This window comes from Bufo bufo, chromosome 5 (genome assembly GCF_905171765.1).
Source record: "Bufo bufo chromosome 5, aBufBuf1.1, whole genome shotgun sequence".
NCBI lineage: Eukaryota > Metazoa > Chordata > Amphibia > Anura > Bufonidae > Bufo > Bufo bufo.
Genome location: NC_053393.1, coordinates 35,895,650 through 35,917,837, shown reverse-complemented (window position 1 = coordinate 35,917,837; position 22,188 = coordinate 35,895,650). Strand labels below are relative to the sequence as shown.

The 22,188-nt window shown below is 41.5% G+C and overlaps 1 protein-coding gene across 2 annotated transcripts in view; it reads right to left on the bottom strand.

Annotated features, from left to right (window-relative positions):
* The window catches only part of DNAAF11 (dynein axonemal assembly factor 11), a 59,045-nt gene that overhangs the window by 10,268 nt on the left and 26,589 nt on the right, over nt 1–22,188 (bottom strand). For both annotated transcript variants that reach the window (XM_040432381.1, XM_040432382.1), the window contains exons 9-11: nt 20,762–20,831; nt 10,383–10,478; nt 4,821–4,897 (exon numbers count right to left, since the gene is read on the bottom strand). In XM_040432381.1, coding sequence (XP_040288315.1) covers nt 4,821–4,897; nt 10,383–10,478; nt 20,762–20,831 — 243 coding nt within the window. The remainder of the gene's footprint in view (nt 1–4,820; nt 4,898–10,382; nt 10,479–20,761; nt 20,832–22,188) is intronic.

The window sequence follows — 22,188 nt, the reverse complement described above, 5'->3', positions numbered from 1 at the left end:
CTCTATTAATCTCTATGGGCGTTCTGGAGATGGCCGAGTACAGCCTGTGGCTATCTTCAGAACTCCCATAGGAAATAATGGAGCGGCTGCCCGCTCCACTTATTTCGGGGCGGTCCACAGGGTACAGAATCCCGGTCTTTGTGACCAGTGGTAGGATCCCCACCAATCTGATCCTGTGGATAGGGGATTTCGTTATATAACCAGAATACCCCTGTGGTGACGCTGCCAGGAAACTAAAGGCTTTCTGCCCAGTTTTTCCCCAGATTACAGCTGATCCCCGGGGATCCCACTTACAGGACATCCTGTGATCAGCGTATGATCAATGGGGCCCTGCAGACAGAAAAAGGGACATTACAGAGCGGAGAACTCCTTTAAATAGAATACTTGTAATCTCCTGGAGAGCGCTTGTTGGAGTAGTGAAAAAGGCAACCCGTCAGAAGGATGCGATCACGTGCGCTCCAGAGCGAAGAGCAAGCCTGCTCGATATTCCTGGGATTCCTCATACATCATTTAGCAGCTGCTTAATTCTTCTTAATTGCAAATTTGTTTGGATGCCTTAAGATCGGAGCCGAACAGCTGGAGGAGGAATCCGGGCGGTAATTAGTGGGGAGACGCATTGTAAGGTTTATTATGGAAGTGACGGCGGGGGAACGCTTGGATATCTCGGGACTGCTCCATCCCTATGGGGTTAATAGTAAGCTTGGCTTTTTCAAAGTTTGGAGCAGCGCTCTCTACCCTATAGTTCTCCAACCGTAGCACAACTACAACTCCCATCGTGCCCTGACAGCTTCCAGCTATTTGAACACTACGTTGAAGTCTAGATCTAAATAATATTGATTAACTTTGCCAATCCAAATCCTTAGGATAGGTCATCAAGGCACCCGCACCGATCAGAACAGAGCCGGGAGCACAGCTCCATCCTCTGTGTAGTGGCCGCGCAGGGTTACTGCAGCTCAGCGTCGGACCTTCATGGCCTATCATAAGGATAGAATACCTAAAACATCTTTTATTTTCATAGAAGCTTTGGATGTCAATGGAAAAAAATTAATAAATAAAAACTTAAAGGGGTTTTCCAAAGCGATAATTTTAACTAAAAATGGGTTCGGAGAGGATAAAAACAGCAAACAGTGAGAATTCATTCACCTTACTGATTCCATTCCCTGCTCCCCTCCACTTCCTCTTCTCAGGCTGGGCACCCTGGAAATGGCTTGGACTGTGAATATAAGATAATCAGTGGCTGCAGCAGTGACCCGCCTCAGCCAGCGATGAGCTGATCCGGCAGGCCAAACCGAGCGAGAGAAGAGGAAGTGGAGAGGAGCGGGGACAGAAGGATTGATAAGGTGAGACCTCCTGGTTAGTTATGTTTGCCCTCTTCTACCCCATTTCTTAAACACCCTTTAACATCAGTACCTGATAAGCAAAGCAAAATGTTCATTTTATGCAGAAATATAATAAATACAGAGCATTAGTTTTCCTATACTGCAGAAAAGCAGAATAGTGAGTGCAGCTCTGGAGTATAATACAGGATGTAACTCAGGATCAGTACAGGATAAGTAATGTATGTACATAGTGACTGCACCAGCAGAATAGTGAGTGCAGCTCTGGAGTATGATACAGGATGTAACTCAGGATCAGTACAGGATAAGTAATGTATGTACATAGTGACTGCACCAGCAGAATAGTGAGTGCAGCTCTGGAGTATAATACAGGATGTAACTCAGGATCAGTACAGGATAAGTAATGTAATGTATGTACACAGTGACTGCACCAGCAGAATAGTGAGTGCAGCTCTGGAGTATAATACAGGATGTAACTCAGGATCAGTACAGGATAAGTAATGTATGTACATAGTGACTGCACCAGCAGAATAGTGAGTGCAGCTCTGGAGTATAATACAGGATGTAACTCAGGATCAGTACAGGATAAGTAATGTAATGTATGTACACAGTGACTGCACCAGCAGAATAGTGAGTGCAGCTCTGGAGTATAATACAGGATGTAACTCAGGATCAGTAATGTAATGTATGTACACAGAGACTGCACCAGCAGAATAGTGAGTACAGCTCTGGAGTATAATACAGGATGTAACTCAGGATCAGTACAGTATAAGTAATGTAATGTATGTACACAGTGACTCCACCAGCAGAATAGTGAGTACAGCTCTGGAGTATAATACAGGATGTAACTCAGGATCAGTAATGTAATGTATGTACACAGAGACTGCACCAGCAGAATAGTGAGTGCAGCTCTGGAGTATAATACAGGATGTAACTCAGGATCAGTAATGTAATGTATGTACACAGAGACTGCACCAGCAGAATAGTGAGTACAGCTCTGGAGTATAATACAGGATGTAACTCAGGATCAGTACAGTATAAGTAATGTAATGTATGTACACAGTGACTCCACCAGCAGAATAGTGAGTACAGCTCTGGAGTATAATACAGGATGTAACTCAGGATCAGTAATGTAATGTATGTACACAGAGACTGCACCAGCAGAATAGTGAGTGCAGCTCTGGAGTATAATACAGGATGTAACTCAGGATCAGTAATGTAATGTATGTACACAGAGACTGCACCAGCAGAATAGTGAGTACAGCTCTGGAGTATAATACAGGATGTAACTCAGGATCAGTACAGGATAAGTAATGTAATGTATGTACACAGTGACTGCACCAGCAGAATAGTGAGTGCAGCTCTGGAGTATAATACAGGATGTAATGACACTAGCTCAATATGAGTTGTACAGTAAAGCTGACTGTGGCTCGGCATGAGTTTTTAGCCCATTACTCACAGACCTGTCTATATGGAAAAGCTTCTAATGTGGATGGAAGTGATTAATGGAAAGATAGACTGCCCATCCTCGGATCTGCTTTATGTGCAGAGCAGATACCAAATAAAGTGTTTTCTGCAAAGTCTATTCAATCAAAGCTCCACTTTTGCTGGCTAAGACGTCCACTTCCCTGAGGTACTTAATGGTAATTCCGGGTTTCACCGAAAGTCTGAAGGCAGGGATACTGCAGATCGCTTCTAATGCTCCGTCTCTATATGGATGATAATTGCATCCATATATAACGATTATATGGGTGAAAATGGTGTGTAGAGGAAAGCCGTTACTCTATTAACCCCTTATAAATGCAAACAACCTTGACCTTAAAGGTCATCTCTACCCTTAAAGGGGTTGGCCCATCTCAGACTTTGATGGCATATAGCTAGGATGTGGGTTCCAAAGCTGCTATCTCCAGAAAAAGGGCCCTGAAAGTGAGAGCGCACTGCACATGCTCGGCCACCCTCCATTCATATCTATGGGACTGCACTGCCAAAGTGGTGAATGGAGGGTGGCAACGCTTGTGCGGTCTAGAGACCCGCACCTGACACTCATGGCATATCCTTGCAATGTGCCAGTGTCTGAGATGAGAATACCCCTTTAAACATCATGTTCAGAGAATATACCATAAAACTCAGATATATGCGAGACCCACATCTGTCTCAAGAATGGGGCCCCATTCGCCCACTGCAGTGTATGGAGAGGTGGCGGTGCACGTGTAGCTCTCTCCATTCACTTCAGTGGGAGTTCGGAGAGCAGCTGAGCGCTGTCCTGTGGATATGTCAGAAGTCCAAGATAGGAACGTTCCTTTAAGGTACAAAATTCTGTCGAGATTAATTTCTGAAAACATCCTTGTAGTGAATGAAGTTTGGTTTTGCTGATAGAGAAATCCAAGCCGCCTTCATGACAGAGAAACAGCTATAATTCTGAATACCTGCAGCCACCACTAGGGGGAGCTTACTTCATACTGTTTAAGGGGTTATCTGGTAATTAAATACTAATGACCTCTGCTCAGGATAGGCCACCAATATCAGATTGGTGGGAGTCCGACTCTCGGCACCCTCACTGTTGTTTAAAGGGGCTGCGGCAATTGGACAATTGCTGCAGCTTCTTCACAGTAAACCAAGTAAAGCGCCATAAAGCTGTGTTTGGTTTTGCAGCTCATTCCCATTTACTTGAATAGGACTGAGCTACAGGAAAGCAATGTGACTGATGTACAAGACATCGCAGGCCGAGGAAGAGGCCGCAGCATGTGCTCAAGTCCCTTACAACAGCTGATCAACAAAGGTACCTGCAGTTGGACCCCTCACCGACCAGATATCTATGACCTGTCCTAAGGAGAGGTCATCAATATATATGTCCCTGGACTTAATAGGGCATCTGTCAGCAGTTTTGTCCCTATGACACTGGCTGACCTGTTCCATGTGCGCTTGGCAGCTGAAGACATCTGTGTTGGTCCCATGTTCCTATGTGCCCGCAGTGCTGAGAAAAATTACGTTTTAATAGATGCAAATGAGCCTCTAGGAGCAACGGGGGCGTTACCATTACACCTAGAGGCTCTGCTCTCTCTACATCTGCTGCGCCCTCTGCACTTTGATTGACAGGGGCAGGTGTGATGACGTTTACACTGCCAGGTCCTGTCAAAGTGGAGAAGGCCCAGCAGTTGCAGAGAGAGCAGAGCCTCTAGGTGTAATGGTAACGCCCCCGTTGCTCCTAGAGACTCATTTGCATATATTACAACCTCATTTTTCTCAGCAATGCGGACACGTAGGGACATGGGACCGACACAGATGCCTTCAGCTGCCAAGTGCACATGGAACCGGTCAGCCGGTGTCATGGGTACAAATCTGCTGATGCCCTTTAATGATAAATCTGTATGCAGTAAGCTCCTGAGCTCCCCCTAATGGTTACAGCAAACAGCTAAAATGTTATCATTTAATGTGATGGCGTAAAGGTATGTTATTTCAATGAAATATTCAGTCCCACATTACCTGTTCTGCACCTTAGCGGAGTTTTGGCTTTTCAGTGCACATGGGATCTTCCTCTGTTTCTGAATGAGCTCAGAGGCCTGGAAAACATAATACATTGTATTATTTAAAGGATACCTCCAACCAAAGAAGAAACCTCCTTTTGACTGTGCTCCTGACTACTTCTGAGCATTAACCGTGTGCAGTCTTTCTACATTCCAGACATTTGCTAGTCAGCCACGTTCCGTCCAGCCCTGACGGCCAGGCCAAGCATACTAGGTCTGTCAACGCTCTTCCCTAAGCCAAGTACCAAGTAGTGTTGTTTTGGAGGGTGGACTCTGCTAAACGCCTGGTCCCCAGAGTAGCTCCAGCGCCTGCTGCAGTCACCAAGGTCTGGCGGCTGCAGGGTCTTGCAGGTAACCTCCATGATAACTATTCATAGTTAGACAGTGGAGCATCCCAAATCACACCCTTAACAGAGTCCTGTGATGGTGGCCACAGAATGACATTGATCACCCACAGGCTATTACAGCATCTGGAATAGCATAGCATACTATATTACTCCATACCTTTTGTAGAGCTATACTGACGTATAATGACCAGATGGAGGCCAAAAGCTAATTCTTTTGGCCTCCATATGTTGATAGAAAGATATGGAGACACTAACCATGTATGTCAGGAGCGTTCCTGGCGGTGTAGGTGAATATACATATAGGGGCACATTTATTTGCATTTTAGATGCCGGTCTTAAAGAGGACATGTCACCTCTCCTGACAGGTCTGTTTTAATAGCTTCATGCATTCCCCATGTAATAACGATTCTGGAGCATCTATTCTTATGGCTCTATGTTGTGCCATTCCTGTATTATTTCTACTAAAAGTTATGAAGGAATTACTGCTAGTGCCACTTATAATACTGCACACCTTCCAACCGTCCCGTTTTGCGCTGGATTGAAACGGGTTGCCACATGGGCGGGGCGTATGCAAATTTGCATTAAAAGCTCCTGGGCTGAGCTTAAAAATTTCTTGTGAACTGTGGCGGAGGCAAATGTTGGGAGGTATGATGCTGTTATCTTCTAACTTGCCACAGAGTCCGTGTGCCCCTGTAGGCACGGACGCGACTGCTATCTCTGCACCATGGCGGCTCAGCATGCTGGGGGAACGTTTCAGTGTGCAGAGGAGTTAGGGGGTTATTTATTAACAGAAATACGTCTATATTAGGTGCATTTCTGGCGCAGATTGTGGGGCGTAAATGTTCTTTGCGCCGCAATCTGCAACTTTTCCCTTACTCACAACAGGTCTACAAAAGTGAGCAGGGAAAGGGGCCCGTCTCATTCATCATTTTCTACGACTGTTTTAGGCGCAGAAAATGGTCTAAATCTAAGCGAGCAAGGGAGCTGGCGTAGATTTAGAAGTGGCGGTGGGATGCGCCCAAGTTATGTAGAGGCCGGCACCTCAACATAACTTTGGCGGATCCACCGCCTTATTAAGATCGGCGTCTAAAACGCCGGTCTTAATAAATGACCCCCTTAGTCTCATAATGCATCATCTTGGATGTTTGGATATTTGAAGGAAACGTATTCAAAGGGTAACTGACTTTAAACAGCCCGTCTCGTTCTCCATTTGCACTCTTGTCGTTACTTTTCCGTTTTTTCAATTTTTTTATTTGCGGCTAATAAAGTGAAGTGCTGCGTTGCGTGCGGTTTACAGGCTAGTGTGCGTGGGGATTAGGAGTGCTGATGATGAGGAACACGTCTGTGCTTCTCTGACTCCAGGATAATGGCTCCTGATGAATTATGGATGGCGCCCAGTTCTCAGGGCTTGGATCAGATGTTCACCGCCACGAGAGACAGAGAATTCAGCCATTACTGACTAATAAGAGATACCAATTTATGTCTACGGGTCTATTCACACCTACATGCGCCATTTCTATCCAAATAATGGGGCAAGTTTACTAATCAATAGTTTTGTGTTTTCCTTCAGTGGTATAAAAAACGCCATACGACGCTGTTCCAACGTGTTCAGCGCTAGACAGGTTACTTTTCAGCTGCAGATCCACTGATCTCTGGCCTCCACTTCCTCCATCCAAGACGGCCGCGCCACTTCTCAGGCTGGCCGGTTCATACTGTGCATTGGGTCGTCCAAGACGCTTCCTGCTCGTCCAGCCCTGCTCTTGGACTGGACAGCACTTCTCACAGGAGCCGTGCCGGCCAATCCAAGGGCAGAAAGAAGTGTCTTGGACTACGAAATGCACCAGGCAGTCTGAGAAGCGGTGCGGCCATCTTGGATGACAGAAGTGGAGCCAAGGAATCGGCAGATCTGAAGCTGAAAAGTAACATCTGGCCATATAAAAAAAAAAAAAAAAGCCACAAAAAACTCAAAGTAAGGTAAAAACACCGAAACATCTTTTTCTACCGTATTCGACAAGGGAAGCAGGAAAGTGGAACGCTGCTTGCCAAGGGTCTGGCTTAAAGGGGTCCTCTCACGTCCGCAAATGGCATTTATCATGTAGAGAACGTTAATACAAGGCACTTACTAATGTATTGGGATTCTCCATATTGTCTCCTTTGTTGGCTGGATTCATTTTTCCATCACATTACGCTCGTTTCCAGGAATTACGACCACCCTGCAATCCAGCAGCGGCGGACATGCTTGCTTTCTATAGGAAAAAGCGCCAGCCTCTCCAGCGGTCAGGACCGTGGGAAGGCACATAGGCACGCATGCGCAGCAGCCCCCATCCCAGCCACCCCGGATGTGTGCTGCAGCGGTGGCGGTAACCCCTGGACACGAGCTGTGTGTAATGTGATGGAAAAATGAATCAAACCAGCAAAGGAGGCAATATGGAGAATCACAATACATTAGTAAGTTGCTTGTATTAAAAGGGGTTATCCAAGGCTAAAACATGTCCCCCATATGCTCGAACCCCTCACACTGAATCTACTTACCTGGCTCCTTACACCGCTCCTAGTCCCCGCACCCCCGCTACTGCTTCTCCCCATGCGCAGATTAAAACATCCGGTTTCGTGGGGGGGAGCAGCCGATGGCAGGCGGTGACGGAGACAAGCCTCCCTAGTGTCACCCCCGATGGTAGGGAGGCTCGTCCCCATCACCGTCTGCCATTGGCTGCTCCCCCCTCGACACTGGATGTTTTTATCCGTGCAGCAGCGGCGGAGCGGGGAGCCAGGTAAGTGAGACAACCCCTTTAAAGGAATTGTCAAGAGGGTAAAAATTATTATGAAAGGCCTCAAAAAGGGATAACAAAAAAGAAACCAGATGTAGGAAAAAGAAAAGGAGCAGGAAACTGTAAACAGGAAACATAAAGAAAAACATATGACTCTTTAAATGCCCTGCTGCTCCAGCGCCACTACTGCAGCCAATCACAGGCCTCAGTGGTTACATGGACAGTACGCGATCGCAGCGCTCACGAGAACACAGTACCAGCTGGGACCAGAGCGGCGGAGCTGGAGCAGAGAGACATTTAAAGAGCCAGTTGTGTTTTTTTCTTTATTTTAAACAGATTCCTGCCGATTGCTAATTTATTTTTAAATCTCTTACAACCCCTTTAAGATCAGCCCCAAGTCTGCAGACCTGACCGTGCACCTCCTCTGCCGCATAACAAAACTGCATAACAGCCTTTGATTTCACATCAGACACAATGACACCATTTGACGTTCAGTTTGTATTGTTTATATTGTTCGTCCAATAGTCCAGAATATCTGATGATCTGATGCCCCTCAGATCCTATGGATGCTAGATTAAAGAGGCTTTACTGTCTGTCTATCCGTATTATTACATCCATTGCACTTCCGCCGCAGCTGTACAGCCCATTGGGTGCAAATATCATCATCTGATCCCATGTCAGGATGGCCGACCCCTGCTAATGACCTGGGGGGGAGGGGGGGAGGGGTGAGGACTCAGCGCCAGTGTGAGGCAGGAAAGGAGCTGATGTTTTATGGCTTCTTAAGTGCAGCAGGACTCTGATGAATCGGCGGCTGCTTAGCATGGATGACAAGTTGGAGATTTAATACTCCTGTCCACGGCCGTTACATAATACATTGGAAAACCCTGCCCCTGAAGCGCACAGGTAACACCGCAATCAATACAAACACGGCAGCCTCTGGGGACGCAGCGCATACAGTTATTACTTTCCAGGACGGCAATCGGAGAGCGGGGGAGATTACAAAGCGACCAAATATATCACTCAGAATATTGTGGAGCTGAAGGGTCAGGGCCCCTCTCATGCCGCCTTATTAAAGGGCTAGTCTAATTCAGAACACCCATCTTCATACACCTTGTGTATATAAATTAATTCCTTCAGGACCCTGTAATTTTCCATTTTTGAGTTTTCATTTTTCACTCCCAGCCTTCCCGGAGCCATAACTTTTTTGTTTTTCTGTCCATATAGCCGTATGAGGGCTTTTTTTTTTTTTTTTAGACAGGTTTTATTTTCTAATGGCCCAATTTAATATGACATAGGATGTAGTGATTTCATCGCAGGGGGTTCTGATAGGAGGACAGAGGAAGACCCCTCCCTCTAACCTTTCAGATGCCCCAATTTCTATTGTCAGCTGTATTACACAGCCAGCACCTGCCATGTATGGAGCAGGTTCAGCTACATGTATAACTCGCACACGTATGTATCCATCATTAAGGAGTTAAGTTGTTCAATTCAGTTTAAATTTTTTTTAAGGAGTTTTTTGCATTTTGAATTGGAGACCCATAAGCAATGATCTAGATGGGATGACAATTTCTAATACATGCTCCGGTCTAAGAAGCACGTCCCAGATGTTCAGGAGAGAAAGTGCACAAGAACCAGAGACCGGGGGACGTCCAGGGAGCACTTTACTACTGCTCCACTGAGGGTCCTCCAATGTGATCGGGGCTGGACAGTAGATGCAAGGAATAGGCAGCATAGGGAACAGAAGCCTCCTGTGTCTAAGGCCTCTTTCACATGAACGTGTGCGCCCCGTGGCACGCAAATTGCGGGCCGTAATGCACGAACACCAACCGCGGGGCAGCCGCAGCGGATCGTGGACCCATTCACTTTAAAGGGTCTGCGATCCGCCCGTTCCGCAAAAAGATAGGACATGTTCTATCTTTTTGCGGAACGGAAGTACGGGACGAAACCCCACGGAAGCACTCCGTAGGGCCTCCGTAAGGTTCCGTTCCGTGCTTCCGTTCCGCATATCCAGATTTGCGGACCCATTCAAGTGAATGGGTCCGCATCCGATGCCCACGGAACGGCGCCCGTATATTGCGGATCCGCGGAGCGCACACGTTCGTTTGTGTGAAAGAGGCCTTAGAGAGATGTATCTTACTACCACTTGCTCCAACCTAAAACTACCACCACTAACAACTGGAGGTCCTGGAATACTGACCCAATGACTCCTGGAACCGAGGCTTCTAGGATCATAGCCTTACTTGTGTATGGTTATGATATTAGAAGTTCTGAGGGGTTCTATGGTTCTCCTTGTGTACGACGCTCCCTGGGAAAAAGTATGCAAAGGTCTCAGCTCTCAGAAGGAAGAAAACGGCCTCTCTGGTGCCACCTATAGGTAGTGATATCAGTATACATCGCTGCAGGTACCTTCGGCATAGTGACCACTAAATGGCCCGTGGTTTGCGACCTCTTGGCACTGCTGCTGTCGGGCTTCACTTCTTCAGGAAGGACGAGCTGAAAGGGCTGGAAGAGAAAATAAACCAACATGAAGGTCAAAACAGAGCATTGGTGAGGGTCCTGGAGCAAGGAAACCGCCATCACCAGGAAGAAGGAGCCGCATCTTATCTGAACACAAGGCTTACCCGCATAACTCCACCGTAAGGCCTTGTTCACACAGTCAGTGTTTGGTGCCTGATTTTCATCAGTGACTTTGAGCCAAAACCCGGTGCAAATGTTCCAATATACATTATCTCAGTGCAGGCTCCGCTCCTGGTTTCGGCTCACCATCACTGATGGAAATCACCGCCCAAAACAATGGAGGTCATTTACGAACATTTTCCGCCGGTTTATGGTGTAAAAATGGCATATGACCCCCTTTTTTCAATTTTTTTAACCCCTGTGCAACAATAGTTTTTTACATGGGCGTTTGCAGCGCGATCGACACATAGGAGTGTCGAGCAGGTGTCAGGATTGTGCCACAGGCTGCGACTTCGGCCCCTGACAAATTTACTAACATTTACGCCTGTCGTAAAGCTGGTCCTTGTAAATGGCCCCCAATGACCGTGTGAATAAAGCCTAAGCAGATCTGTTAAACCAAAGGGGTATGTTGCACTGCAGCAAAGCCCCTCCACAGTTTCAGTGTTTTTTTATCTTGTAACCTCTGTAATAGGCCTCCTGCAGAAGAACGTGTGCGCCCCGTGGCCGGGCTGCAATACACGACCACCGACCGCGGGGCAGCTGCAGCGGATCGCGGACCCACTCACTTTAATGGGTCCGCGATCCGCCTGTTCCGCAAAAAGATAGGACATGCTCTATCTTTCTGCGGAACGGAAGTACGGGACGAAACCCCACGGAAGCACTCTGTAGTGCTTCCGTCCGCATCTCCGGATTTGCGGACCCATTGAAGTGAATGGGTCCGCATCCGTGATGCAGAATGCCCACGGAACGGCACCCGTGTATTGCAGATCTGCAAAATGCGGTCCGCAATACAGCCACGGAACGCACTCGTTCGTGTGCAGGAGGCCATATGCTGTTTTGTGGAATTTTTCAAGCCTATGGCACAAAATTCCAGACTACATATATGCATGCTGCTTTTTGAAAAATAAAAAAATAAAACGGCAACAAAAAGCCACAAAAAACGTAACTTTAATAATTTGCTACATACGTTATGCCATCTATTAGAGCCATTAAATTCAGTTAACCAATACCGGCCACGGTCCCCACGCTTACTGCACTTCTTTTATTACCATGATGCCAATTTCATTTCCACAGAGGGGAAAATCTGCGGCTGTGCGAGATGCTGTGTGCAAATATCACGGAAAATCAATGCGGGTGGATTTCAACATGGCAAACGGGCCAAAATCCAGATGAAATTCCAACGCAGACCGCAGCATCTAAGTTGTTGGAGACAGTGAGGCGGCCCTCTTTCTTACCTCGTTACCATTCCCCCATTGATGCCACCGCGGGGTGCCAAGGGGTGTTATGGTAGCCTGGGGCCTAACGTGTCTAATGGCCTCCAAATCTGCCGTGTGCGATGTCTATTAGGGCCTAATAGGCCTCACGCACACGGCCGTTGTTTTGGTCCTCATCCAAGCCGCAGTTTTGGCGGCTCGGATGCAGACCCATTCCCTTCAATGGGGCCGCAATAGATGCGGACAGCACTCTGTGTGCTGTCCGCATCCGTTGCTCCGTTCCGTGGTCCGCTAAAAAAATATAACCTGTCCTATTCTGGACAAGAATAGGCAGTTATATTAATGGCTGTCCGTGCCGTTCCACAAAAAGCAGAACGCACACGGACGCCATCCGTGTTTTGCGTGTATTATATCAGGCCTAGCTGATATAATACACTGCCATACAGAAATATTACAGTGTATTATACAGGGAATAAGAGAATCACAAGTGCGGGGACAGAAGAACTAGAAACCAAAAAGTGAAAAATAAGAAGAAAAAAAAGTGAAAAAAAAATTAAAGTACTTTCTTTTTTATCAAAATACTGTAATGACCCCGTGCATCACTTGTCCAATATGATGAACACTGCAAACAATAAATAAAAATAAAATGCTAAAATTGCTGTTTTTGTTCATTCTACCTCCTTAAAGAAAACATAAAAAGTGATGGGAGCCACGTAGACCGCTGCAGCACAACAGTCACCTTCCACCAATGCGGGACGTCACTGGGCCACGAGCCAAATGAGTGACAGGTCGCCGCTGCAGCCAATCACTGGCCCATCAACAGGATGCCGATGCCACAGGATGCTGATGCCACAGCATTGCGGGGCTGCAGACACGGCCGAGGGTCGACCACTCTCTGAGTCCAGGAAAACCCCTTTAACACAATTATACTGACCCACGCGGTGGACGTCATGAAGACAAAACCCAACAAACTGACACCATGCCTATGTTTCTCCACGATTATGGTTCATGCACATTATAGTCTATGGATCTGCGAAAACTAGGAACACGACACGGGCGCCATCCGTGTTTGGTCTGTGGTTTTCATGAAGAACGCAGATGGCACACGGACAGCTAAAAACAGACACACGGGCCAAACACGGATTCTTCGCGGATGAACTAATGATCATCTTGTCACGGCCGTGTGAATGATGCCTTACAAAATGAAAGGAGCCAGGTCATCAGCAGCACAGAGTGTTTCAGGAAAGGAGAGCGCTGCCCTTGTAGGAGGCAGTCACCGTTCACTTATCTGATTAGATGTGACTGGGGCAAGGTGATTGTGTGACTGCTCCTGATCACAGGAGCAAGGTCCCCAGTGGCACAGAGTATTTCAGGAGATAAGTGTGTCCATCTTGTAAAAGGCAGTGAAGTTATCTAGCCTTTTAGATTACAGCATAATTTTGAGAAATGTTTGACTTTAGATTTTTGGTCACTCATCTGATGGGGAAGGAGGAGATATTCGCACATCTGCAGAGGGTGATTGATGAAACGAGCAGCGGCAATGACGGATAAGATATCATTCTGGAACTCAACTCCCAAGTGGATGTCAGGAGCAGAGACGTGAGATTTATCACAACTCTCCGAGCAAAGAGATTTACTTTTATCTGTGATTATAAAGAAAATCCCAGATGAAATCCGTCTAAACGCCAGACTCTGTACACGAGCATCTGCCGGGACGCTGGGTAACTATACAACATGAATCACTGCGAAAGGCGCACCACAATGATAGGCAACTGCAGTGATTTACGTATTTTTATATTTGCATCCACACATTATCCCATCTTGTGTAGGATGCCATTGTGGTGCATGTGATCTGCTGCCGGCATCCTCCATTGTATGCATTTTTGCTGGGGATTGCCGCTAGCAACGGATCAAATGCGGAGGAATTGCTCCCCCGGTTATAAACACGCTCCGGTGTTTGCGGTTTTTGAGCATTTCCTCCCATTTAGGCCACTTTATTTCAACTATACAACATGGACTGATAAGTACCGGACACTAAACTGCTCTGATGTAATAATCAGAATACCTGCCCAGGTGCTGTCAGTACTGCAAGACCCAAATATTATTCACTTGAAGACATGAATCTATAGCACTGCAGCTTTTATCAAAAAACTAAACCAAATATAATAAAGTGTACAATATAATATATGTACAGTACAGACCTTCTCATTCAAAGAGTTTTCTTTATTTTCATGACTATGAAGGCATCAAAACTATGAATTAACACATGTGGAATTATATACATAACAAACAAGTGTGAAACAACTGAAAATATGTCATATTCTAGGTTCTTCAAAGTAGCCACCTTTTGCTTTGATTACTGCTTTGCACACTCTTGGCTTTCTCTTGATGAGCTTCAAGAGGTAGTCCCCTGAAATGGTTTTCACTTCACAGGTGTGCCCTGTCAGGTTTAATAAGTGGGATTTCTTGCCTTATAAATGGGGTTGGGACCATCAGTTGCGTTGAGGAGAAGTCAGGTGGATACACAGCTGATAGTCCTACTGAATAGACTGTTAGAATTTGTATTATGGCAAGAAAAAAGAAGTTACGTAAAGAAAAACGAGTGGCCATCATTACTTTAAGAAATGAAGGTCAGTCAGTCAGCCGAAAAATTGGCAAACTCTTTGAAAGTAAGGGCTATTTGACCATGAAGGCGGAGTGATGGGGTGCTGCGCCAGATGACCTGGCCTCCACAGTCACCGGACCTGAACCCAATCGAGATGGTTTGGAGTGAGCTGGACCGCAGAGTGAAGGCAAAAGGGCCAACAAGTGCTAAGCATCTCTGGGAACTCCTTCAAGACTGTTGGAAGACCATTTCAGGGGACTACCTCTTGAAGCTCCTCAAGAGAATGCCAAGAGTGTGCAAAGCAGTAATCAAAGCAAAAGGTGGCTACTTTGAAGAACCTAGAATATGACATATTTTCAGTTGTTTCACACTTGTTTGTTATGTATATAATTCCACATGTGTTAATTCATAGTTTTGATGCCTTCATAGTCATGAAAATAAAGAAAACTCTTTGAATGAGAAGGTGTGTCCAAACTTTTGGTCTGTACTGTATATATATATATATATATATATATATATATATACACACACACACACACTCAATTTTATAGGCCTCCTATGTACAAAAAATAGCTACTATAATACTGCCTCCTATGTACAAGAATATAACTACTATAATACTGCTCCTATGTACAAGAATATAACTACTATAATACTGCTCCTATGTGCAAGAATATAACTACTATAATACTGCCTCCTATGTACAAGAATATAACTACTATAATACTGCTCCTATGTACAAGAATATAACTACTATAATACTGCCTCCTATGTACAAGAATATAACTACTATAATACTGCTCCTATGTACAAGAATATAACTACTATAATACTGCTCCTATGTGCAAGAATATGACTACTATAATACTGCCTCCTATGTACAAGAATATAACTACTATAATACTGTCTCCTATGTACAAGAATATAACTACTATAATACTGCTCCTATGTACAAGAATATAACTACTATAATACTGCCTCCTATGTACAAGAATATAACTACTATAATACTGCTCCTATGTACAAGAATATTACTACTATAATACTGCTCTTATGTACAAGAATATAACTACTATAATACTGCCTCCTATGTACAAGAATATAACTACTATAATACTGCTCCTATGTACAAGAATATAACTACTATAATACTGCTCCTATGTACAAGAATATAACTAATATAATACTGCCTCCTATGTACAAGAATATAACTACTATAATACTGCTCCTATGTACAAGAATATAACTACTATATTACTGCTCCTATGTACAAGAATATAACTACTATAATACTGCTCCTATGTACAAGAATATAACTACTATAATACTGCTCCTATGTACAAGAATATAACTACTACAATACTGCTCCTATGTGCAAGAATATAACTACTATAATACTGCCTCCTATGTACAAGAATATAACTACTATAATACTGCTCCTATGTACAAGAATATTACTACTATAATACTGCTCCTATGTACAAGAATATAACTACTATAATACTGCTCCTATGTACAAGAATATTACTACTATAATACTGCTCCTATGTACAAGAATATTACTACTATAATACTGCTCCTATGTACAAGAATATAACTACTATAATACTGCCTCCTATGTACAAGAATATAACTACTATAATACTGCCTCCTATGTGCAAGAATATAATTACTATAATACTGCTCCTATGTACAAGAATATAACTACTATAATACTGCTCCTATGTACAAGAATATAACTACTATAATACTGCCTCCTATGTACAAGAATATAACTACTATAATACTGCTCCTATGTACAAGAATATTACTACTATAATACTGCTCTTATGTACAAGAATATAACTACTATAATACTGCTCCTATGTACAATAATATAACTACTATAATACTGCCTCCTATGTACAAGAATATAACTACTATAATACTGCCTCCTATGTACAAGAATATAACTACTATAATACTGCTCCTATGTACAAGAATATAACTACTATAATACTGCTCCTATGTACAAGAATATAACTACTATAATACTGCTCCTATGTACAAGAATATAACTACTATAATACTGCCTCCTGTGTACAAGAATATAACTACTATAATACTGCTCCTATGTACAAGAATATAACTACTATAATACTGCCTCCTATGTACAAGAATATAACTACTATAATACTGCTCCTATGTACAAGAATATAACTACTATAATACTGCCTCCTATGTACAAGAATATAACTACTATAATACTGCTCCCTATGTACAAGACTATAACTACTATAATACTGCTCCCTATGTACAAGACTATAACTACTATAATACTGCTCCTATGTACAAGAATATAACTACTATAATACTGCTCCTATGTACAAGAATATAACTACTATATTACTGCTCCTATGTACAAGAATATAACTACTATAATACTGCTCCTATGTACAAGAATATAACTACTATAATACTGCTCCTATGTACAAGAATATAACTACTACAATACTGCTCCTATGTGCAAGAATATAACTACTATAATACTGCCTCCTATGTACAAGAATATAACTACTATAATACTGCTCCTATGTACAAGAATATTACTACTATAATACTGCTCCTATGTACAAGAATATAACTACTATAATACTGCTCCTATGTACAAGAATATTACTACTATAATACTGCTCCTATGTACAAGAATATAACTACTATAATACTGCCTCCTATGTACAAGAATATAACTACTATAATACTGCCTCCTATGTGCAAGAATATAATTACTATAATACTGCTCCTATGTACAAGAATATAACTACTATAATACTGCTCCTATGTACAAGAATATAACTACTATAATACTGCCTCCTATGTACAAGAATATAACTACTATAATACTGCTCCTATGTACAAGAATATTACTACTATAATACTGCTCTTATGTACAAGAATATAACTACTATAATACTGCTCCTATGTACAATAATATAACTACTATAATACTGCCTCCTATGTACAAGAATATAACTACTATAATACTGCCTCCTATGTACAAGAATATAACTACTATAATACTGCTCCTATGTACAAGAATATAACTACTATAATACTGCTCCTATGTACAAGAATATAACTACTATAATACTGCTCCTATGTACAAGAATATAACTACTATAATACTGCCTCCTGTGTACAAGAATATAACTACTATAATACTGCTCCTATGTACAAGAATATAACTACTATAATACTGCCTCCTATGTACAAGAATATAACTACTATAATACTGCTCCTATGTACAAGAATATAACTACTATAATACTGCCTCCTATGTACAAGACTATAACTACTATAATACTGCTCCCTATGTACAAGACTATAACTACTATAATACTGCTCCCTATGTACAAGACTATAACTACTATAATACTGCTCCTATGTACAAGAATATAACTACTATAATACTGCTCCCTATGTACAAGACTATAACTACTATAATACTGCCTCCTATGTACAAGAATATAACTACTATAATACTGCTCCTATGTACAAGAATATAACTACTATATTACTGCTCCTATGTACAAGAATATGACTACTATAATACTGCTCCTATGTACAAGAATATAACTACTATAATACTGCCTCCTATGTACAAGAATATAACTACTATAATACTGCTCCTATGTACAAGAATATATCTACTATAATACTGCTCCTATGTACAAGAATATATCTACTATAATACTGCTCCTAGGTACAATTATATAACTACTATAATACTGCCTCCTATGTACAAGAATATAACTACTATAATACTGCCTCCTATGTACAAGAATATAACTACTATAATACTGCTCCTATGTACAAGAATATAATTACTATAATACTGCTCCTATGTACAAGAATATAACTACTATAATACTGCTCCTATGTACAAGAATATATCTACTATAATACTGCTCCTATGTACAAGAATATAACTACTATAATACTGCTCCTATGTACAAGAATATATCTACTATAATACTGCTCCTATGTACAATTATATAACTACTATAATACTGCTCCTATGTACAAGAATATAACTACTATAATACTTCTCCTATGTACAAGAATATAACTACTATAATGCTGCTCCTATATACAAGAATATAACTACTATAATACTGCTCTTATGTACAAGAATATAACTACTATAATACTGCCTCCTAAGTACAAGAATATAACTACTATAATACTGCTCCTATGTACAAGAATATAACTACTATAATACTGCCTCCTATGTACAAGAATATAACTACTATAATACTGCTCCTATGTACAAGAATATAACTACTATAATACTGCCTCCTATATACAAGAATAGAACTACTATAATAATGCTCCTATGTACAAGAATATAACTACTATAATACTTCTCCTATGTACAAGAATATAACTACTATAATACTGCCTCCTATATACAAGAATATAACTACTATAATACTGCTCCTATGTACAAGAATATAACTACTATAATACTGCCTCCTATGTACAAGAATATAACTACTATAATACTGCTCCTATGTACAAGAATATAACTACTATAATACTGCTCCTATGTACAAGAATATAACTACTATAATACTGCTCCTATGTACAAGAATATAACTACTATAATACTGCCTCCTATGTACAAGAATATAACTACTATAATATTGCTCCTATGTACAAGAATATAACTACTATAATACTGCCTCCTATGTACAAGAATATAACTACTATAATACTGCCTCCTATGTACAAGAATATAACTACTATAATACTGCCTCCTATGTACAAGAATAGAACTACTATAATACTTCTCCTATGTACAAGAATATAACTACTATAATACTGCCTCCTATGTACAAGAATATAACTACTATAATACTGCCTCCTATGTACAAGAATATAACTACTATAATACTGCCTCCTATGTACAAGAATATAACTACTATAATACTGCTCCTATGTACAAGAATATAACTACTATAATACTGCCTCCTATATACAAGAATATAACTACTATAATACTGCTCCTATGTACAAGAATATAACTACTATAATACTGCTCCTATGTACAAGAATATAACTACTATAATACTGCTCCCATGTACAAGAATATAACTACTATAATACTGCCTCCTATGTACAAGAATATAACTACTATAATACTGCCTCCTATATACAAGAATATAACTACTATAATACTGCTCCTAAGTACAAGAATATAACTACTATAATACTGCTCCTATGTACAAGTATATAACTACTATAATACTGCTCCTATGTACAAGAATATAACTACTATAATATTACTCCTATGTACAGGAATATAACTACTATAATACTGCCTCTTATGTACAAGAATATAACTACTATAATACTGCCTCCTATGTACAAGAATATAACTACTATAATACTGCCTCCTATGTACAAGAATATAACTACTATAATACTGCTCCTATGTACAAGAATATAACTACTATAATACTGCTCCTATGTACAAGAATATAACTACTATAATACTGCCTCCTATGTACAAGAATATGACTACTATAATACTGCTCCTATGTACAAGAATATAACTACTATAATACTGCTCCTATGTACAAGAATATAACTACTATAATACTGCTCCCATGTACAAGAATATAACTACTATAATACTGCCTCCTATGTACAAGAATATAACTACTATAATACTGCCTCCTATATACAAGAATATAACTACTATAATACTGCTCCTAAGTACAAGAATATAACTACTATAATACTGCTCCTATGTACAAGTATATAACTACTATAATACTGCTCCTATGTACAAGAATATAACTACTATAATATTACTCCTATGTACAGGAATATAACTACTATAATACTGCCTCTTATGTACAAGAATATAACTACTATAATACTGCCTCCTATGTACAAGAATATAACTACTATAATACTGCCTCCTATGTACAAGAATATAACTACTATAATACTGCCTCCTATGTACAAGAATATAACTACTATAATACTGCTCCTATGTACAAGAATATAACTACTATAATACTGCTCCTATGTACAATAATATAACTACTATAATACTGCTCCTATGTACAAGAATATAACTACTATAATACTGCTCCTATGTACAAGAATATAACTACTATAATACTGCCTCCTATGTGCCATTAGTAAAAACCTGTTACATTGGACAGTTGATTTTTAAACATAACTATACAAGCTTTTCCTTGACTCATTTTTTACTATTTATTGTGGTTTTCGGTTACCTTGCTTTTGACCAGAATCCTGACATAGTTTGGTTGAACATCGACATCAACAAGAGAAGTGTCCAGGTGTCTGTAAGGAAGCAGAGAACTGTCATAAATAAGTACAACCACAGAAGAGATCCAAAAGCTCTCATCGCCTCTGGTACCTAAACTTATTACGTCAAAGAACATCCGATCTATTGCAATACTGCCACTGAGTTTTTAAGTTGAACTTTTTTTTTGTGTTCATTTTTTGGCATAAATAACATGATAACTTTATTCCTCTGGGTCAGTACGATTACAGCGATACCAAGTAGGTATATGGGGTCTTTTATCAAACTGGTGTAAAGTAGAACTGGCTTAGTTGCCAATCGGATTCCACCTTTCATTTTCCAAAGAAGCTGTCAAAAATGAAAGGTGGAATCTGATTGGTTGCTATGGGCAACTAAGCCAGTTCTCTTTTACGTTTTACTACTTTTGCACAATAAAAACTCTTTTTTTTTTTTAAGAAGAAAATGTTTTTGCATCTCCGCCTCCCAAGAACCATAATTGTTCTTTCTATGGAGCTGTGTGAGGGCTTGGTTTCTGGAAGACAACTTGTCGTTGTTGGCATCATATTGGGGTACATAACATTTTTTGATCGCTTTTCATTGGGGGGTTTTCGTGGTGAATAAGCAAAAAGCAGCAATTCTGTCTTATTTTTTTTTAATGGTGTTCGCCATAGGGGAAAAATTACTTGATAATTGCATAATGCAGGTTGATACAGATGCGCTAATACCAAACATGTGGAGGAAATGTTTGCTATTTTTTCCATTGAAAAGCATTATTTTTGTTTAATATATTTTTTTAAACTTTTTTTTAACCATTTACTAGTCCCACAAGGAGACTATAACAGGGGATCTTTTGAACGCTTCTAAAATAGATTTAATTATTCCTGAAGCGCAATGTATTTTACTGTTAGTGCTATACTGACATTCACCAGCAGACTGTGCCAGAGAGGCACAACCTGCTGGAACACGATACACGTAGGCCTGGGGCCTTCACTAGGCCCTGTCCTGCCAGCACTGACATCTGCACACAGTGATTGCATTTGCAGGGTGCCGATGGGAGACAGGGGCGGTCACTATTGCCTGCGGCATGTAAGGGGTTAAACAGCCCTGATCGACATTCCTGCCAATGCGGGCCGTTAAAGCAGGAGCGTGGCTGTTATTTTACAGCCTTGCCCCCGCTCTCTGCTGCGTGGGAGGCCTGTGCAGCACTAAGATTGGACCACCGTAAAAAGGCGGCGGCCCCCAACCTAAGACCCCTTAATGACCGCCATAAAAGGCATATCGCTGGTCACTGAGGGGTTAAACTTCATTCAAAAGCGCTGCACTTTGGTGATATATCTTTAATGCAGAACATGAATACTGAATTTGCACCCAAAAATCCAACAAAAATATGCTATA